General features: G+C 37.6%; 3 protein-coding genes across 3 annotated transcripts; 1 reads left to right on the forward strand and 2 right to left on the reverse strand.

Moving 5' to 3' along the window:
• Window positions 1-6,151: 6,151 nt before the first annotated feature.
• LOC138890287 (uncharacterized) lies at window positions 6,152-6,541 on the reverse strand. Its single transcript, XM_070173662.1, has one exon. The coding sequence runs from the start codon at window positions 6,539-6,541 to the stop codon at window positions 6,152-6,154; it is 390 nt and encodes a 129-aa protein (XP_070029763.1).
• Window positions 6,542-6,742: 201 nt separating this feature from the next.
• On the reverse strand, window positions 6,743-7,798 carry LOC138890288 (uncharacterized). The gene is made up of 2 exons (XM_070173663.1): window positions 7,573-7,798; window positions 6,743-7,485 (listed from the first exon to the last, which is right to left on the reverse strand). The coding sequence occupies exons 1-2, from the start codon at window positions 7,796-7,798 to the stop codon at window positions 6,743-6,745; spliced, it is 969 nt and encodes a 322-aa protein (XP_070029764.1).
• Window positions 7,799-12,492: 4,694 nt separating this feature from the next.
• Window positions 12,493-13,542, forward strand: LOC138890289 (uncharacterized mitochondrial protein AtMg00860-like). Its single transcript, XM_070173664.1, has 2 exons — window positions 12,493-12,828; window positions 13,432-13,542. The coding sequence occupies exons 1-2, from the start codon at window positions 12,493-12,495 to the stop codon at window positions 13,540-13,542; spliced, it is 447 nt and encodes a 148-aa protein (XP_070029765.1).
• Window positions 13,543-16,244: the final 2,702 nt, after the last annotated feature.

Genomic DNA, 16,244 nt, shown 5'->3' on the forward strand with positions numbered 1-16,244 from the left:
CTTTTAACGCTTCTTCATTTCTGCTCATTCTAAGACTAATGGCCTAATCTCATCTCGTACTTTGTATCTTTTACCCATACATTATCGATTTACCTTAATGTTGATCTACAATATTCCATTGATAACTTGAAACTTCTTACGTAATACCTTGCCACTAGGGTTTATATTGCATCGAGGAATATTTGAAGTGATTTCCATAATCGTATTTTATAGTATCTCGATGTGATTCACCTTATGGGGGTATTCTAATCTTTTATAATTCATGAAATCCTTTTCCCCCTTTTTTTTCTTCTTCAATCATTACTCAAGCGAAGGCCCAAATGTCATCCTTTATTTATCACAATTACACTTTCATTCTGCTACCAGGGTAGGATCCCATCTCTTTTAAATGTTACTAGTCTTAGACACTTTTGAGTTCATTCAGGCTATATTGAGCTTTCTATTACTTAGAGGAACCATCAACTCCTTTGTTTTCAAGGGCTTAATCCCGAAGACTTATCCACTTTTGTCACCTTCTCACTTGCCTTCTTCGTATCCTTACTCTTCTTTTTCTAAAACCTTTTCATTCTATCATACTTTAGCTTGCGATCGATTCCCTTATGCTTTCCTGGAATATCAAGCGAGACATCACATCGTCTCTAACTCTTCTTTTACTCTCTAATTTGATCTTTCGGTACTTAGAAACCATAGGCTGGAAGGTATGCCACTGACGATGCTGCTATCATTCCTGGATACTGAATCCCAGCGCTTCTAGTCCTTTACCTAAAGTATGGACCACTCTCATACTTCTATACTTGAGTATTTCGAATGTTGTTCACCTTTTACCTTACTTATTTTAAAATATCACCTCATATTCTTCTATCTATCTTTCATAACCTCCCTCCCACATAGGTATAAATCACATCCACCATTTGAAGTTTTATAATAATACTAGTATCTCTGGTGCCTGTACAATCCGGTGGGAGCTCCATACTGAATTCTTTTGAGGCTGGTATTTTTCTAACTAGCTTTATCGTAGAGCCATTATAGAAAATAGTTGTTGTGCTATCTCTCTTGCACCTCTAATATTAAGATTAATTCTGCAGTATTCTCAATCACGACTTTTATAATTTCCTGGGTCCAATAATCAGAATCCTGATTTACTTCGTTGATGTAACTCTTTAGTTTCATCCTTCTTCTGATCGGCCTTAATGTCGGCTTAAGTTATCTCCCGATTTGGGGTTCAAGGTATTAGTTATACTATTTAACCTTTCATGGGTGTTGAGGGATATGCATTATACAATCCTTTAACAATTTAACCATTCGTTTATAACCTGTGCCCAATTCTTTCTTTTAACGTATACCCAAATCTTCTATGGCCATATATGCTACGTGTATAAAACTCTGAACCCTTAAGTATGTTCATAACGTAACCAACTATGGATTATTGATCGAATAATTTCTTTTCGTTCTATCTTAACTTTCTTTAAATATAAGCTATTACTTTTCCTAGTCTTTCTGCTCCCTTGTTGCGTCCATAATTAGCTTATCTTAGTGCCTACATATGCCAAAGTTTTTGTGCAACTCATATGATCTCGAATATTACTTTTAGTTTTACTTCCCGTTCATTAGCCACGATAAGTGCCACTTTCCTTTGGAGTGCTTACAATGTTGTTGTGAGATTGTTGTTATAAGACCATTTCCTCTTTAGGTCACTGAGTTTAGGTTGAAGCCTTCTTCCTTATTTTTCTTTGCTAGTCTTTCATTGTAGTACTTTAGGGAGGACCCTCTGACTCTTGTAAAGCTGCGAGCTTATTACATCGTATACCCGATGGAATTTTTTATGTTCTTTCGCGCCTCTAATTATCCATAGTTACTTACCTCCACGCCCTTGTGCTTGTAGAGTTGCTTCTGAAATAATATTTCGACTGTCTTCCCAGTGGCATTCTCTTTTATTTCCTAGTACTCATACGGTACCTTTTTAACTTCCCCAACTCTTATATGAATATATCTCAAGTATTACAATGTCATAACTGCGAGGATGAATTCCCCATGTTGGGGTTCCCTATGTTTATCTTGCATTGATCTGTTGATTTGTCTTTATCCTCTTGTCTAGGCATAACTGGGCTCTTCACAAATCAACTACTAACTACTCATTGGCTCATTCTCATATCCATATTCCGCGTAATCTTTCTTGGGTTATTTTCTTGTTTTAACTTGCCTCACGTACTGGCTCCTTATATATCAATAACATCCCGGGAAGGAACCCTTACTTTCCCTTTTTTTGACGTCATGCTTACATAACGTTCTAGAATCATAGCATATCTGTAACATTTAGATAAGTGCAATCTCATCCCTTTCTTATTTTTATCGCATTCTTCCTTTATCATTCCATATTCCCTCCTTTAGGGGAGTACTAAGACTTGGAGCCATGACGACCTGCCTATAGATATTTTTCCTTTTCATCTTTGGCATCCTTTCGCATCATCAATGAACCTTACTCACCTTGCGGTATTCCTTCTGTACCAAGAATAACAAAATTCATCACTCGTGGTGGTGACACTTAGTGTAAATGGCACATACAGTCCCTTAAGCTTAACTTTGCTCATATTGCTTGCTTTAGGGAAGCGTCTCCCTGAATGACCATTCTCTGAATTCATCATGGGTCTTCTTCTATTGTCCATTCTATTATTATCGGAATGCAGTCTGAAATTCTCTTGATGTTGAGTATTATCAAATCACTCAGTTCCTAATTCATGTTTAGTTTATCTTGTTCACCAGTACATACTGATTTCTATTACTCTGGGGTCTAACTTTTCCTTCTGTTAATTACGTTAGAGTCGCGAACTTATTTCTCGAAATGGAGATGTGACTGTATGGCCTATACTCTTTTGTTGTCTTAAGGCCCATCACCTCTCGTATCTTTCTTCATTTGACTATAAATTCTGTAACACTCTATCGTTGCCATCCATGTATCACATCTCACTCATAATGCTTCATTATCCCTCTTCGTACTTCCCTGCTAATACTTCTATCTACCACTTTATTCTGAAAATTTGAACAAAACATTCCTTTGCTTTTAGCTCCCCTTGCTCCATCCATTAACTCTTCAAATTTCCAAACATTCTTTCTCTACTAGGGACGAGAGCCACACTAAGGTAATATTTACCCCTTCCAGGATTCCATTGCACATCTTTGTAGTACTCATATCTAGTTGTACCATTTTAGAGTGCACCATCTAGGTATCTCACAAGGAGATCCATTAGCACCTTTGTAACATCCTTCAGAAATGTCAACTAACACAAACCATCCATTAATCATTTTGGGTTACTCTAATCCCAGTCGGATCCTACTATCATGTCCTTCTCTTAAACCATATCAGTTTGCTCCCATAGGGCATGACTGAGATAGATGTGGCCGATTGTACGTACATCTATTACGGTTGAAGGTAATTCAAAATGCTTATATCTCCCTTCCTGAATGGTAAATAATGATAATCTTTATTAACTGGGTACCTCGTATCCTTCTTCACCTTGCTTCTTTTACTTTCTACAACTCATACCTAACTTCCGATTCCATTATTCTTTTTTACCGTAAGAGTGGATAAGTATTATTTCCTAAAAGCTCCTTATTAGCAACCGTACACCTTTTAGTACACGCATGATCTGCTTAATACCTATCATTTACTCATCATAAGCAAGATGCAAAATCGAGTTCCTCTAACTCAACATTTCCACAGCTATATCTCTTATCGATCGCCTTTCTAAATGTAGGCATCATCTTATTACGAATAAAATAGAAGTTCAGAATTTGAATTATTATAAGTGAGCTCTACCACACGATCTAGAGTAAGAAGAAAGAGTGACAGCCCTAAATACCCTATAGCCATCTGCTTATAAGTGTGGTGCACAATACACCCATAAACAAGACTCTACTAGACACGTCTCATAGACTCCCTAGGATAGAACTACTCTGATACCACTTTTGTCACGCCTCGAACCTGGGGAGAGACCAGCACCCAGTGCCTCACCTATCCTTGTGTACCAACTTGCAACTAAGGGAATCTGAACATATGATGTCATACTTCGACCATGGGCCACATTGCAAGACAACTGCGAATGCTAACTAAATATTAATATAAAGTTGGGCCGACAAGGCCGTCATAATTATTGCAGCTGACAAACCAACCAAATATACATACAATGCCTACAAGTCCAACATATTACATTAGCTGATAGGATATGTCTACAAGCCTCTACTGGTGGATATACTATGATCGGAACTTCTCCCCGACCTACTCATAACATATATACATATATACACAAGATGTATATAAAGCTCTAGACCCGACGACTCCGAACAACATGGAGCTTACCGATCAAGCTGAACTCGGGCAACACTTAATGAGGAGGTATACCTGTCTGTCTATCTGAACCTGCACGCATGAAATGCAGCGCCCCTAGAAAAGGGACGTTAATACGAAATAATGTACCGAGTATGTAAGGCAATATACTGAAAGCTGAAACTGAACTGATAATATAATAACTGCAAGTAGATGGAAGTCAAAGATAATATGAAGATATACTTACCTACTGATACTGACTCAACTCTCTCAATATAGTAAGTAAAATAGTTGTCCTACCCTATAAGACTCAGTATACATATACAACTGTTATGCCGCAGTAGGCTCGCTCATAGGCTCGCGACCATACTAGGCTTTGTATCTCAACCAATTGGGCTCGCTCATAAGCGCTCGGTCACAGTAGGCTCGGTATATAACTTACCATCTGATCAGAGGTTGCCCAATAGGGGCCTGCCCATCAATTATAGCTCGATGGTAATGAAAATACTTTAATACTGTATATATATACTCTGACCAGAGGTTGCCCAATAGGGGCCTGCCCATCAATTATAGCTCGATGGTAATGAAAATACTTTAATACTGTATATATATACTCTCTACTCTATTGACTAGAAGAAGGAAATACTCAATTGTATATGAAGTTCCGATAAAGAGTATATTGTAACTTACAAAACTAGAAAAATATACGTAACTTGCGGGACTAGCAAAATATACGTAAATTTCGAGATATGAATTTTTCTTTATGCCTAGTTATCAAACTTGTGTTATGATGAGATCATGCAAAATGAAGGAAGAGCTTAGCCTTAACATACCTGAACCGATTCTCATTGCTAAAACACGTAACGGAGGATTGAAGTAGGGAAGAATCCGTATGATATTCTTGAGAAAGATTGTATCGGGTCTTCTTTGAATTACTATTTCACATTGAACCGTGTAGTATTTCAGAGAAATCTCACATTACCTTTGCAAAATTATGAGCTAGTAACATTAATTTCCAAAGGTGATGTATAAGACAATGACTAACGTCATTGATCTCATTCTTAAAAATCAATGAGAGAGGTAATGTTATTGAATCTTATTCTTAATGTTATTGGTATATGACTAAGCCTTTCCAATGTGATGACTAAGCCAAAGCCTTATCAAGTGGCTTGTAAGAGTCATCAACCTTAAATTAAGTTGTTGCCACGTTTTGCATTTAAGCTTATCCACAATTCTAATTAATTATCCACTAATCTCTTGATTAACTTGTTAATCTCCCACTAACCAATAATTAACCAATTACTCACATAATTAAGAATTATCCCATATTATTTAGAATACTAATCATTTTTAACACACCTTATACGTCTTATTACCATGGTCATGTGGTACCTTGTATGACACTAGTCCACAAATACCGGGTATTTATAGTCCGAACCGTATTTTATCTCAAAATGCCAAACTTCGACAAAATTCATTCTCATCGATTTGTTTACCCTCTCACCTTCACGAATTTACTTATCACTTGCTTGAATAGCATTACTTATAATATCAAAATAATCTCATTCCTAAACTTACGTCGATTAACTTACGATGAAAGTTAACGTACGACAATGCGGGATGTAACATCTTATTTTACGAGTTTTCATCAATTTATTTATGGCGTACTTTCGTGTATGACAACATGAGGTATAACAGGCTGCCTCATTGCCTTGCAACATGGAACACAACTTTTTTATCGCCCACCCGGAAGGTGAGCTCCCCTGCTTCCACATCAACTAAGGCCTTCCCTATAGCTAGGAAAGGTTTCCCCAATATGATCGGAACCTCTTAGTCAACCTCACAGTCAAGTATTACAAAATCTGCGGGAAGTATGAACTTGTCGACCCAAACTAGCACATCATCAATTATCCCCAATGGCCTCTTCATTGTCCTATCCGCCATTTGCAACCTCATGGATATGGTCCTTGGTTGCCCAATCCCCAAAGTCTTGAACATAGAATATGGCATCAAGTTAATGCTTTCTCCCAAGTCACACAAAGCTTTGGCAAAATCGGCACTACCAATAGTGCACAAGATTGTAAAGGCATCGGGGTCTTCTAACTTTGGAGCCATGTAGGCCACAATGGCACTCACTTGATGTGTCATTTTGATCATTTCACAGTTCATTGATCTCTTCTTTATTACCAAGTCCTTCATGAACTTGGCATATCCCGACATTTGTTCGAGAGCATCAACCAAAGGCACATTTATGGACAGACTTTTCATCATATCAATAGATTTCTTGAACTGATTCTCATTGTCTGGCTTTGTGATCCTTTGAGGATATAGTGGAGGAGGTATTGGCAAAGGAGCCTTGGCTTTGGGCACTACTGTTTTCGGTATGTCTATCACATATTACCTAGATGGGTTCACATCATTTTATGTCTCCTCTCTGTTGTCATTAATGTCTATTCTCACTTCATCATTCACATTCTCATCATTCACTTGCACATCATTGTTCGACTCATCATCATCTTGCGCCATCACATTATCACTCACAAGCTTTCTTGGATTCGAGATACTAGCAACTCCACCTCTACCACTTCTTGTAGTCACCGCCATAGCATGGCCCATATTGTTCCCACCCTTCGGGTTTACTACCGAATCACTTGGTAGTGCCCCCTTAGGGCGAGTATTCAAAGCTTGAGAAATTTGGCCATGTTGGACTTCCAAGTTGCGGATAGAAGTGTTATGGGAGTCCAATTGGGCATCGGAGTTGGCATTTTTCTTCATCATTTGCTCGAACATGGATTCAATCCGTCCCATCTCATTATTAGAAGAGCTAGGACCTTGTGAAGGAAATAGAGGCGGGTTATTCAGTTGTTGATACATCGGAGGCCTTTGAAAGCCTGACCCCCGATTCCCTTGATTATCGTTGTTCCAACCCCCTTGATTGTTATTGCCTCCCCAATTACTATTATTGTTGCCACCCCAATTGCCTTGGTTTCCTTGGTTATCCCAATTTTGATTATTGTTGTTCCCCCAATTGCTTTGGTTGTTGTTGTTGCCACTATTCCAATTTCCTTGTTGACCTTGATTTCCCCAATTTCCTTGTGATCTCCACTGTTGTTGATTCGGAGCATTGCCCCGTTGACCTTGATAATTGTTGACATGTTGCACCTCTTCACTTTGATCATCATAGGAATCATCTTGATTGTACCCACTACCACTTTGCTCAAATTGGTCCGGATTGTTTTAAACTTGTTAACCTCGTTGCCTTCTCTTGTTGATCATCATATTTACCCCTTCCATGGCATTCACTTGATTTGGCCCTTGAACTTGTTGCAACTGAGCTTTAGCCAATTGGTTCATGGTAGCAGTCAACTCGGCTATAGCTTGGTCGTGGTCATGTAGCTCCTTATGCATGTGAATAACATTGGGGTCACCTTGTGGCACATTGGCTCTACTTTGCCACGCCGAGGATATATCTGCCATCTCATCAAGTGTATTTCACACGCTTCAGCATATGGCGTGTTCGTGAAGTCCCCCCCCCCCCACCGGCGAGTTGGTTAACTACACATTGGTTTGTTGTATTGATGCCACGGTAGAATGTTTGTTGGATCATGGCTTCGGTCATATCATTATTCAGACAGTCTTTAACCATGGTCTAGTACCTTTCCTAAATCTCATGCAGCGGTTCATTTGGCTCTTGTTTAAAAGCAAGGATCTCATCTCTTAGTGTTGCCATATGTCTCGGAGAAAAGAACTTCGTGATGAACTTCTCGGCCAACTCATCCCAAGTGGTGATGGAATGGTTGGGTAACATTTCTAGCCAATCCAAAGCCTTCCCCTTAGAGAAAATGGGAAGATCCTTAAGCTTAGTGTGTCCTTAGAAACATTGGTTTGCTTGCTCCCCCAACACGTGTCAACAAAACCTTTGAGATGCTTGTAGGCATTTTGGTGTGGAGCTCCGGTGAAGAACCCCTCTGTTCTAATAGTGTAAGCATGACATTAGTTATTTAGAAGTTGCCTGCCCTAATCGGAGGTGGGACTATTGCACTTGCATCGCCTTCGTTGGGCAACACCCGGTGTGCTGCTATTGGAGGAGGTGGGGAAGGGTTTGGAATATTATCATGAGGCGGTCGGCCTCTCCTTTGTACTTGAGGTTTAGGTTGAATCTCATCCACATTATCATCATCTACCTCCTCCCCAAATGGCAAATTTCCGAGAGCTTCATTGTTAAGAGCCATTTGATACCTAAAAGCAATTCACACACAAATTAGAAAAATGGAAGGAAAGAAAAACAAAATACACACATACTTAGATATATAGCTAAAACTGTCTAGCTCCCTGAAAACGACGCCAAAAAATGATCGGGTCCAAGCCTACACTACTATTGAGTAGAGAGGGTGGTCGATGCAGTTTTAACCCAACTAGGTCGGGATCGAATCCACATGGAGTTAATATTTGGAATTAGGTTATATCCAAGTCTAGATGTGGGTTTTGCTCTTAATTACACTTCCACAAATGGTTGGTTTGTTTTCTACTTCTACTTCTATTCTATTACATGCAATATTTGAAACTAAGTACATTATTTTTGTTGTTGATTTTCAAGGGTTTAAAGGGACTAGGGTAGTGACTTCCACCTAGGTAGATATCTAACGGGTAGCAAGAATTGAGGGCAATCTTGTGATTACTTGGGGTCATAATATAGCTATCACACCCGGATACTCACTCTATACCTCTCTATAGTTTGAGTAACTTTGCTCAATTTGGCTTTCTCAAGTCCAAATGGGTATTCACGCAATTCAAGTGATATTAGCTCAAGTCGGGTATTACTATCTTGAGGTTTAACCATTTAATTGGGCTATCAATTTCTTGAGTTCACCCCAATTCCTTATTAGCTTAGTTTTCCTACACTTAGTCCATCTTTCTCAAGTAGAGACTAAATCATAAAGGTATGAATCAGTGTTTGCAACAACTAATTCCATAGTTCTAGCAAGAATTAGGCAAAATACTACTAACTCATACACATTCGAGCCATAAAGATTAAAGACTCATCAAATACCCACACTAGGGTTGGGTCACAACCCTAGCTATGGGTTTAGCTACTCATGAAAATAGCAGAAATCAAAGATGAAATAAAGATAAAATTCATAATACTAGATTAAAAAATGAAAATCTAATGTTGAAAGATAATTCTAGTACAAAATTACCCAAATGGAATTTACAACCATCTCACGCGCTTAGCTAAAACATAACTTAACCTAAAAATGTCAAAAAGATCTATTTATACTAAGCTGAAATTTCCGGACAAAAATGCCCCTGTGGAGGTTTCACGGCCGCATAATTCTCAACGCGGCAGCATTCATGCTTTCGCGGCCGCGTAAATCTGATTGCGGTCCGCGTTTTTAACTTCTGGATCTGGGTTGAGCATTGTTTCGCAGGGCACGTAGTTTGCATCGCGGTCGCGTAAGAGACTACCGAGGACCGCACTCCTTGGTTTTTCTCAAAATATGAACTCTATGAACCTCATCAACCGCGGTTCGCATAATTCCAATCGCGGCCGCACTTTTCTGGCACGGACCTCGCTCAACATTTGGCCTGAAAATGCACTCTCTGAATCTCCCTTTTGTGGACTGCGTAGTTGTGATCGCGGCCGCGTTGTGGCTTCCGCGGCCGCACAATATTTATGCGGTCCGCGTTTCAGGTCTCCTAGCCCAGTCTTGGTTTTTGTTCCAGTTTTGACTCCTTTATGAGTTGTTATGCCTCCTTTGGCTCATTTTGATCAATTCCTACAAGCAAGCATATTACATTAGTTTTCGGGAATACATTCACGTATTTTAGGCCTAAAACGCAGGTAAAAGAGAGCAAATAATAGGCTAAAATCCCCACTTATCAACTATCGGTAGTTGAATAAAGTTATCATTAAGAACAAGTACCCACTGCCAAGAATTGATGATTTATTTGATCAAATTTAGGGTGCAAAGTACTTTTCAAAGATAGACTTAAGGTCGGGGTACCATCAATTGAGAATCAGAGAAGAGGATATATTTAAAATAGTCTTAGAACCACTACAATATTTTAGGCCTTTAACCACCCCAGAAAAGTGTGGCTAAAACTGTCAAAAGATGGCCTTTGATAAAAGGCCACACTTTTGAACCTAAGGCAACACTTTTTAGGAGTGGCCTATACAAGCGTAACCTTTGCTCTAAGGCAACACTTTTCAGTGACCGAAGGCCACGTTTTGTGCACACCCCTTAATGAATCTAGAGTTCTTTATTGAGATATAAAATAAGAACACAACCCCTAGCTATTCTAAACATGTATATGATGCACGTGATGCTTCTATTTACTAGAGAGGTACTTTAAAAATACCAAGTGAATCTGGCAGGCATTTGGACAGCTTGATTCTTTAACAATACTATTTATGAGCAAATAGAAAAATTGGCATTATTGTCACTAAAATCTGAGAATTCGAAACCTGAACCAGCTACATAAAGATGTTGCTTTTCAAATTTGAACCTTCGCAATAGATATTTTAAGACGCAATCTAGACTAATGAAAGTTTTAGAATAACTAATGAAGCAGCAACAGTTCCATTTAATTCCTTGTCAATAAGAATTCAGTTAACAAATTATCTAAATTAAGATTATTGTATGGAGATAAGTTATCTATTAAATTGCAAGTATGTTACCTATAGGAATTCAGTTAACCAATGAAAACTTAAGCCTCAAAACTAAACTACCATTTCTCTTTCTCGTTTTCACATTTTCTAAGATTTTGCCTAAGCATATTACTAACACCAGTAAAAATGTCATTAATTCATCGAATAGTTGAACATAATACATATCTTAAAGCCTAAATAATCTATTGCACGTCGCTAACCAACAGAGTCATCATAGATGATATTTTTCCCAATTCTCCACATCTAGTTAAAGAGAAACTTTAGAGTCTATCCATCGTTGGAACAAAATGGAGCTAGTTAAACATGATAAAACACAACAGGTCTTTGACCAAAATTTCAAATTGAACAACTGAAATTAACTAGAAGACCTTCATTTTTATAGATCCATACACAACAATAACAAAAAATCCAGTGTAATCCCAAAAATAGAGGTCCAGAGAGGATAGTGTACGCATCCTTATAAAAAGAAGTTCCAAATTTTATAAATTAGCATCCTCTTTCTGTCAAGAAATAATTTTTTTTTCTTTCATTGCTTTTGAACATTGTTGGCATAGCTTATAGTATCATATAATGCATACATAAATAGGCAAAAATTGACCCGATATTGAAAAACCTACTATACCTGAGCAGAGACAAAAAGACCAGGGAGTGATTTCATACGTTCGTAAGATTAAAGGCTAAAAAATGTAAGAAAATCACAGAAAAAACTCAAATAACTCATTTGAAGCAAATCAAAACATGGCTAGGAAGAACTCACCATCACCGCAGCTTACTGAACAGCAAACTTCAATGCTTGATTTGTGCGCTTCGGTTTTAAGCCCTAACTCTTTGATGGAGCCCTAACTCTAATAATTTTATCAACGAGCTATCTTTAATTGACAGATTAATTTGGGTTTGTCAATAATAATGTGCAACCACATTTCAAACAATGGTAGTAAGCCCTAATCCTTCAAGTGAGAAATTTGCCGATAGATCAATTTGGGACTCCTACGGACGTATGTTTTACAAAACTGCTATGGGTGGAATTCTTATTTTTTAACTTTTTAGTTTTAAGAGGGAAAAGTTTGAGAAAAAATTTTGTTTTACGATGCTGCTATGGGTGGAAAGGTTTTTTTCTCAACTTTGGGTGGGAAAGTTTAAGAGGGAAATTTCGGTGAATATTTTAGATTGCGCTTCTACTATGTTGCTTTTAGGAATACAATACTTTATACTTGTAAGGCGTAGTAGTATATGTCAGTAAGTGTTCCCCTATGTCCTATGATTTGGCAACGCTTAAGCGGTGTGCCCTTTCTATTAAAAGAGAATGTTTTAGAAGCATTGCTTAGTAACCGTAATAAAGGCCATACAGATAAAAGCGTGCCCATAGATACCTTTAGCAATGCTTTCAGGGGTTGTTTAAAATAAGTGTGGCCTTAGATCGAATTTGTTGTAGTGTACTCGCTATGGGCATTATGAATTTCTAGTATTGTCCTTCGGATTGACAAATGTTCTAGCTGTATTTATGGACCTCATGAAAAGAGTTTTCAAGTCATTCCTTGGTACCTTTATTATCGTGTTTATAGATGATATTTTGGTATACTCTATGATCAAGGATAAGCATACAGAACACCTCAGGATAGCCTTGCAGATCTTGAAGGAGAATGAGCTTTATGCCAAGTTTTCAAAATGTGAGTTCCGATTACAGTCAGTGGCATTCTTAGGTCACGTGATATCTAGTGAAGGCATAAAAGTAGATCCTCAGAAGACAGAAGCATTCAAGAACTGGCCAAGGCCGATAACGCCAATCGAAATCAGGAATTTCTTGGGATTAGTTGGCTACTATAAAAGGTTTGTAGAGGTATTTTCCTCACTTGTATGTAAGGTCCCGTGAAATTTTACCTAAAATCCAGAATTTTGTGGTGCCAAGTTAGATTTATGTGTTCTAATAGTAGAAAAAGATCGCCGTCGTTCGGACTTTTTGGATTGAACAGTACGTTATTGAGTTAAAGGAAAATGTCTTGCAGAAGTGTGTGTTTCTATGGCCTATTATGCGGCCGCATAATCACTCTGCGGACCGCATTTTGGTCGCAGAGTGAGGCAGTCTTTTTGTCCAATTTTGAGGTCTGTTTTCGTGGCCAATTATGTGATCGCATAACCATTTCGTGGGTCGTACTTTGGCCGCATAACCATTCTTGTACTTTTGTGAAGGGAGGTTCTGTGGCACATTATGCGATCGCAGAACAGGTCTGCGGACCGCATATTCGCCGCAGACCGAGGCAGAAAATTCAGGTCCCTGAGGGCTACTTTTTGCGGTCGTTTCACGGACCGCATAACCATTATGCGGTCGCATATGCGACTGCAGATCTGATTCGGTGCTCCAAATTTCTAATTTTAAACCCTATCCTATGTCGATATATCATATGTTATAGCTCATTTTAAGCCTATTTTCTAATACCTTTAGAGTGAGGAAGAGGGTCCTAGAGGGAGAAGGGGTTCTTCATCAAAAAATTACTTAATCTTTGCTAGAAACCTTGAAGATTGTCAAGTAAAGTTCACTAAGTCTTCACCTTAAAGGTAAGAATTTATGCCCTATCTCTTATTTCAAAATTTCTACTAAAAATGGGTAATTAGCAAAATGGCTCATGGGTATGAGGGTTATTTATTTTGCATGCATAGGTGGTGAAAGAATGTAGGAAGAATGTGAGCTAAAATAGTAAAGAATGGGGTATGGGTTGGTGTAGTACTTCATAAAAAGGTCCATGAACCTTAATACACACATAAAGTGTTTGATAGAATGCTCAAGTGAGCTAGAATTACGGTCGTTTTTCTAATTTTGGGTTCAATTTTGCTATATTATTAAAATAGATTGAAGTTGCTAAATTCCGGATCATCTTAAAGTTTTAAGAGCTCAATTGAGGTTTGTATAGCTAAACCCCCTTCTTTTTAGAGTCGAACCCCTAGTGTTCGTGAAGTTGGTGTAAGTCCCTAAATTGATCTTACTAGAATTGGCTGCCCTAATGTGTTGTGTTGAAAGATTCATGTTCAGTAATTGTTCTAAATGTTTATCATATCGTCATGCGATTTGAGAATGTGTTTAAAATGTGGAATATGTGTTGATAAAGGTCAAGAATTCATGTCAAGAATCGAATAAAGCTTGTTATACTAATTTGTATGAAAAGCCTCCGTGTGATTAAGATTTTCCAAGCTTTTCCCTTATGTGTGCAGTGCCTTATATGATAGGCTTTATGGATGTTGATGATAATGTAATTTGAATGTATAGAAAGGGAAACTTGCATTGTAAGATACGGCCAAGAGCCAATAACGACTTAATAAATGAGGACACTCGTGCCATGTATTGAAAGATAGGAAGGAAATGTGAATTGAAATGAACGATTGAAAGGGATGATGTCTTAAGTGAGATGACCTAGACGATCGGGCCGTGATCGAACACCATACCGCACACCTGGTGGTAACTGTGCTGGAAATAATTGATTGAAATTGTGGATATATGTGATATCACAAATGAGATGACCTAGCCGATCGGGTCGAGATCGGACTTCGTGTAGGAACACGGTGGTATTATGGATTGTGGCACATGACACTAAAGATTACCAACCAAATAAAATGAAAAATGACTTGAGAACTTATGTAATCCTTACTTGATGTTTTGGTATTTGTTTGAAGCTCTTATTGTAAATCATGACTGCTTCCTCTTTGTTTTGTTGTTTATTCTATTAAGACTGGTGTTGAGCTTTATATACTAGGACTATTTGATAGCACTAATGTCCCTTTTGCCGGGGATGCTATGTAGCAACCCCTTTGGGAGGCTACTACTTAAGAAACAAATCTAATTCCCTACTTACAAAATATTAAAAGAGATATTAATAAAAATATCCAAAGTAATTTAGTAGCGGAAATAGGCCCATGCGAAAAGGTTCAAAGTGCAATATTTTTTTTAACATACACCATAATTTTATTTAAAATAAAATACAATGTCAAAATATTAACACAGGGTGATATAACCCTTCTTGAGAAATCAAGAGATTAAAACAACCTTCTAACAAATTTATACACTCATTCAAAATCACTGCAAGTTTGTATTATACATAAATTTTAACTATCGGGTATAAAGAAAGGAAAACTAGTTTTCTCCTTTTCTACATATTTACAAGACAAAGTGTAAATTCAGCATATTACAAGACCTGAGTCGTTAAAATACCCTAATACAATAAAGTAGGTTACAAATTCAAGTTACAAGATTTTTTTTGGTCTTTAAAAATCAACAAGCCTCCAAATAACATGTGTGACATATATATATATATATATATATATATATATATATATATATATATATATATCTTGTACATCATGTATACGTCCCAAAACTATGCAAAACCAAGGTGCATATGCAAATGTGATCTTCATAAGTTCTTCCAAAAGACTAATTCACCCTGGCCATCTTCAGATTTCATCCCGAACATTTGCTACGATAGAAAACAACTATCGCTAAGCATAAAGCTTAGTGGTGTATAAACTTTAGGCTTGGAGTCATTAAATTCTCCAATTCCCCTTTTCAGTCATAGTTAGCTCAATTTAACATAATTTAAAACAAGTGAACAAATATATCAAACATACCAATATCAAACTTTGAAGTGTTTCCAAATATTAATAACAATGCTCAAGAGTCTAGAAAGTGTATACTATCAATTTAAGGAAGTATACCAAACATCCATTTTTCGCCCATATGTACGTCATGCCATCACACTAAGCATAATCAGATATCAAGATGGACCGAAGCCCCAAATCAAGTAGGGTCAAAACCCAATAGACAAGAGAATCAAGAACCATATTAAAAATGGCTTCCTAATTCGTACTTAACACGGACAAGTTCCATAATCCAAGATGAACTACAAATCCAAAGTCAAGATGGCAAAAGATCCGAATCAAGAGACATGCCAAGTGAGTGACCAAATCACGGCCACAAGAAGGACAAAGTCCCAACAAGAATGCAAAATGATCAAACAATCCGTACGAATGAGCGATTTAGCAAATTTCTGACAAGACTTAATATAATACGAATATAACAATATAAATTGAAGACAATAAAAACAAAATATCAGGTTATTTTAACATATTTCCAGCAAGCAAAAAGAGTACAAGTTTATACACAAACCTTGGTATTTTACCATAAAACAGTTCAATCACAACTTGGGGACGTTCGAATCGTCAACGCCGTAAACAAACCAAATCTGTCCACTTCCTCAAACACTTCTC

Source organism: Nicotiana sylvestris, chromosome 4 (assembly GCF_000393655.2).
Source record: "Nicotiana sylvestris chromosome 4, ASM39365v2, whole genome shotgun sequence".
NCBI lineage: Eukaryota > Viridiplantae > Streptophyta > Magnoliopsida > Solanales > Solanaceae > Nicotiana > Nicotiana sylvestris.

Excerpts from the sequence above, each read along its gene's own strand:
- LOC138890288 (XM_070173663.1), bottom strand. The coding sequence starts at position 7,798 with ATGGCAGATATATCCTCGGCGTGGCAAAGTAGAGCCAATGTGCCACAA. Across the intron at positions 7,486-7,572 it reads CAACAAGAGAAGGCAACGAG|AGGTGCAACATGTCAACAAT; the intron begins GTTAACAAGTTT and ends ATCAAAGTGAAG.
- LOC138890287 (XM_070173662.1), bottom strand. The coding sequence starts at position 6,541 with ATGTCGGGATATGCCAAGTTCATGAAGGACTTGGTAATAAAGAAGAGA.
- LOC138890289 (XM_070173664.1), top strand. The coding sequence starts at position 12,493 with ATGGACCTCATGAAAAGAGTTTTCAAGTCATTCCTTGGTACCTTTATT. Across the intron at positions 12,829-13,431 it reads ACTATAAAAGGTTTGTAGAG|AGTGAGGAAGAGGGTCCTAG; the intron begins GTATTTTCCTCA and ends TAATACCTTTAG.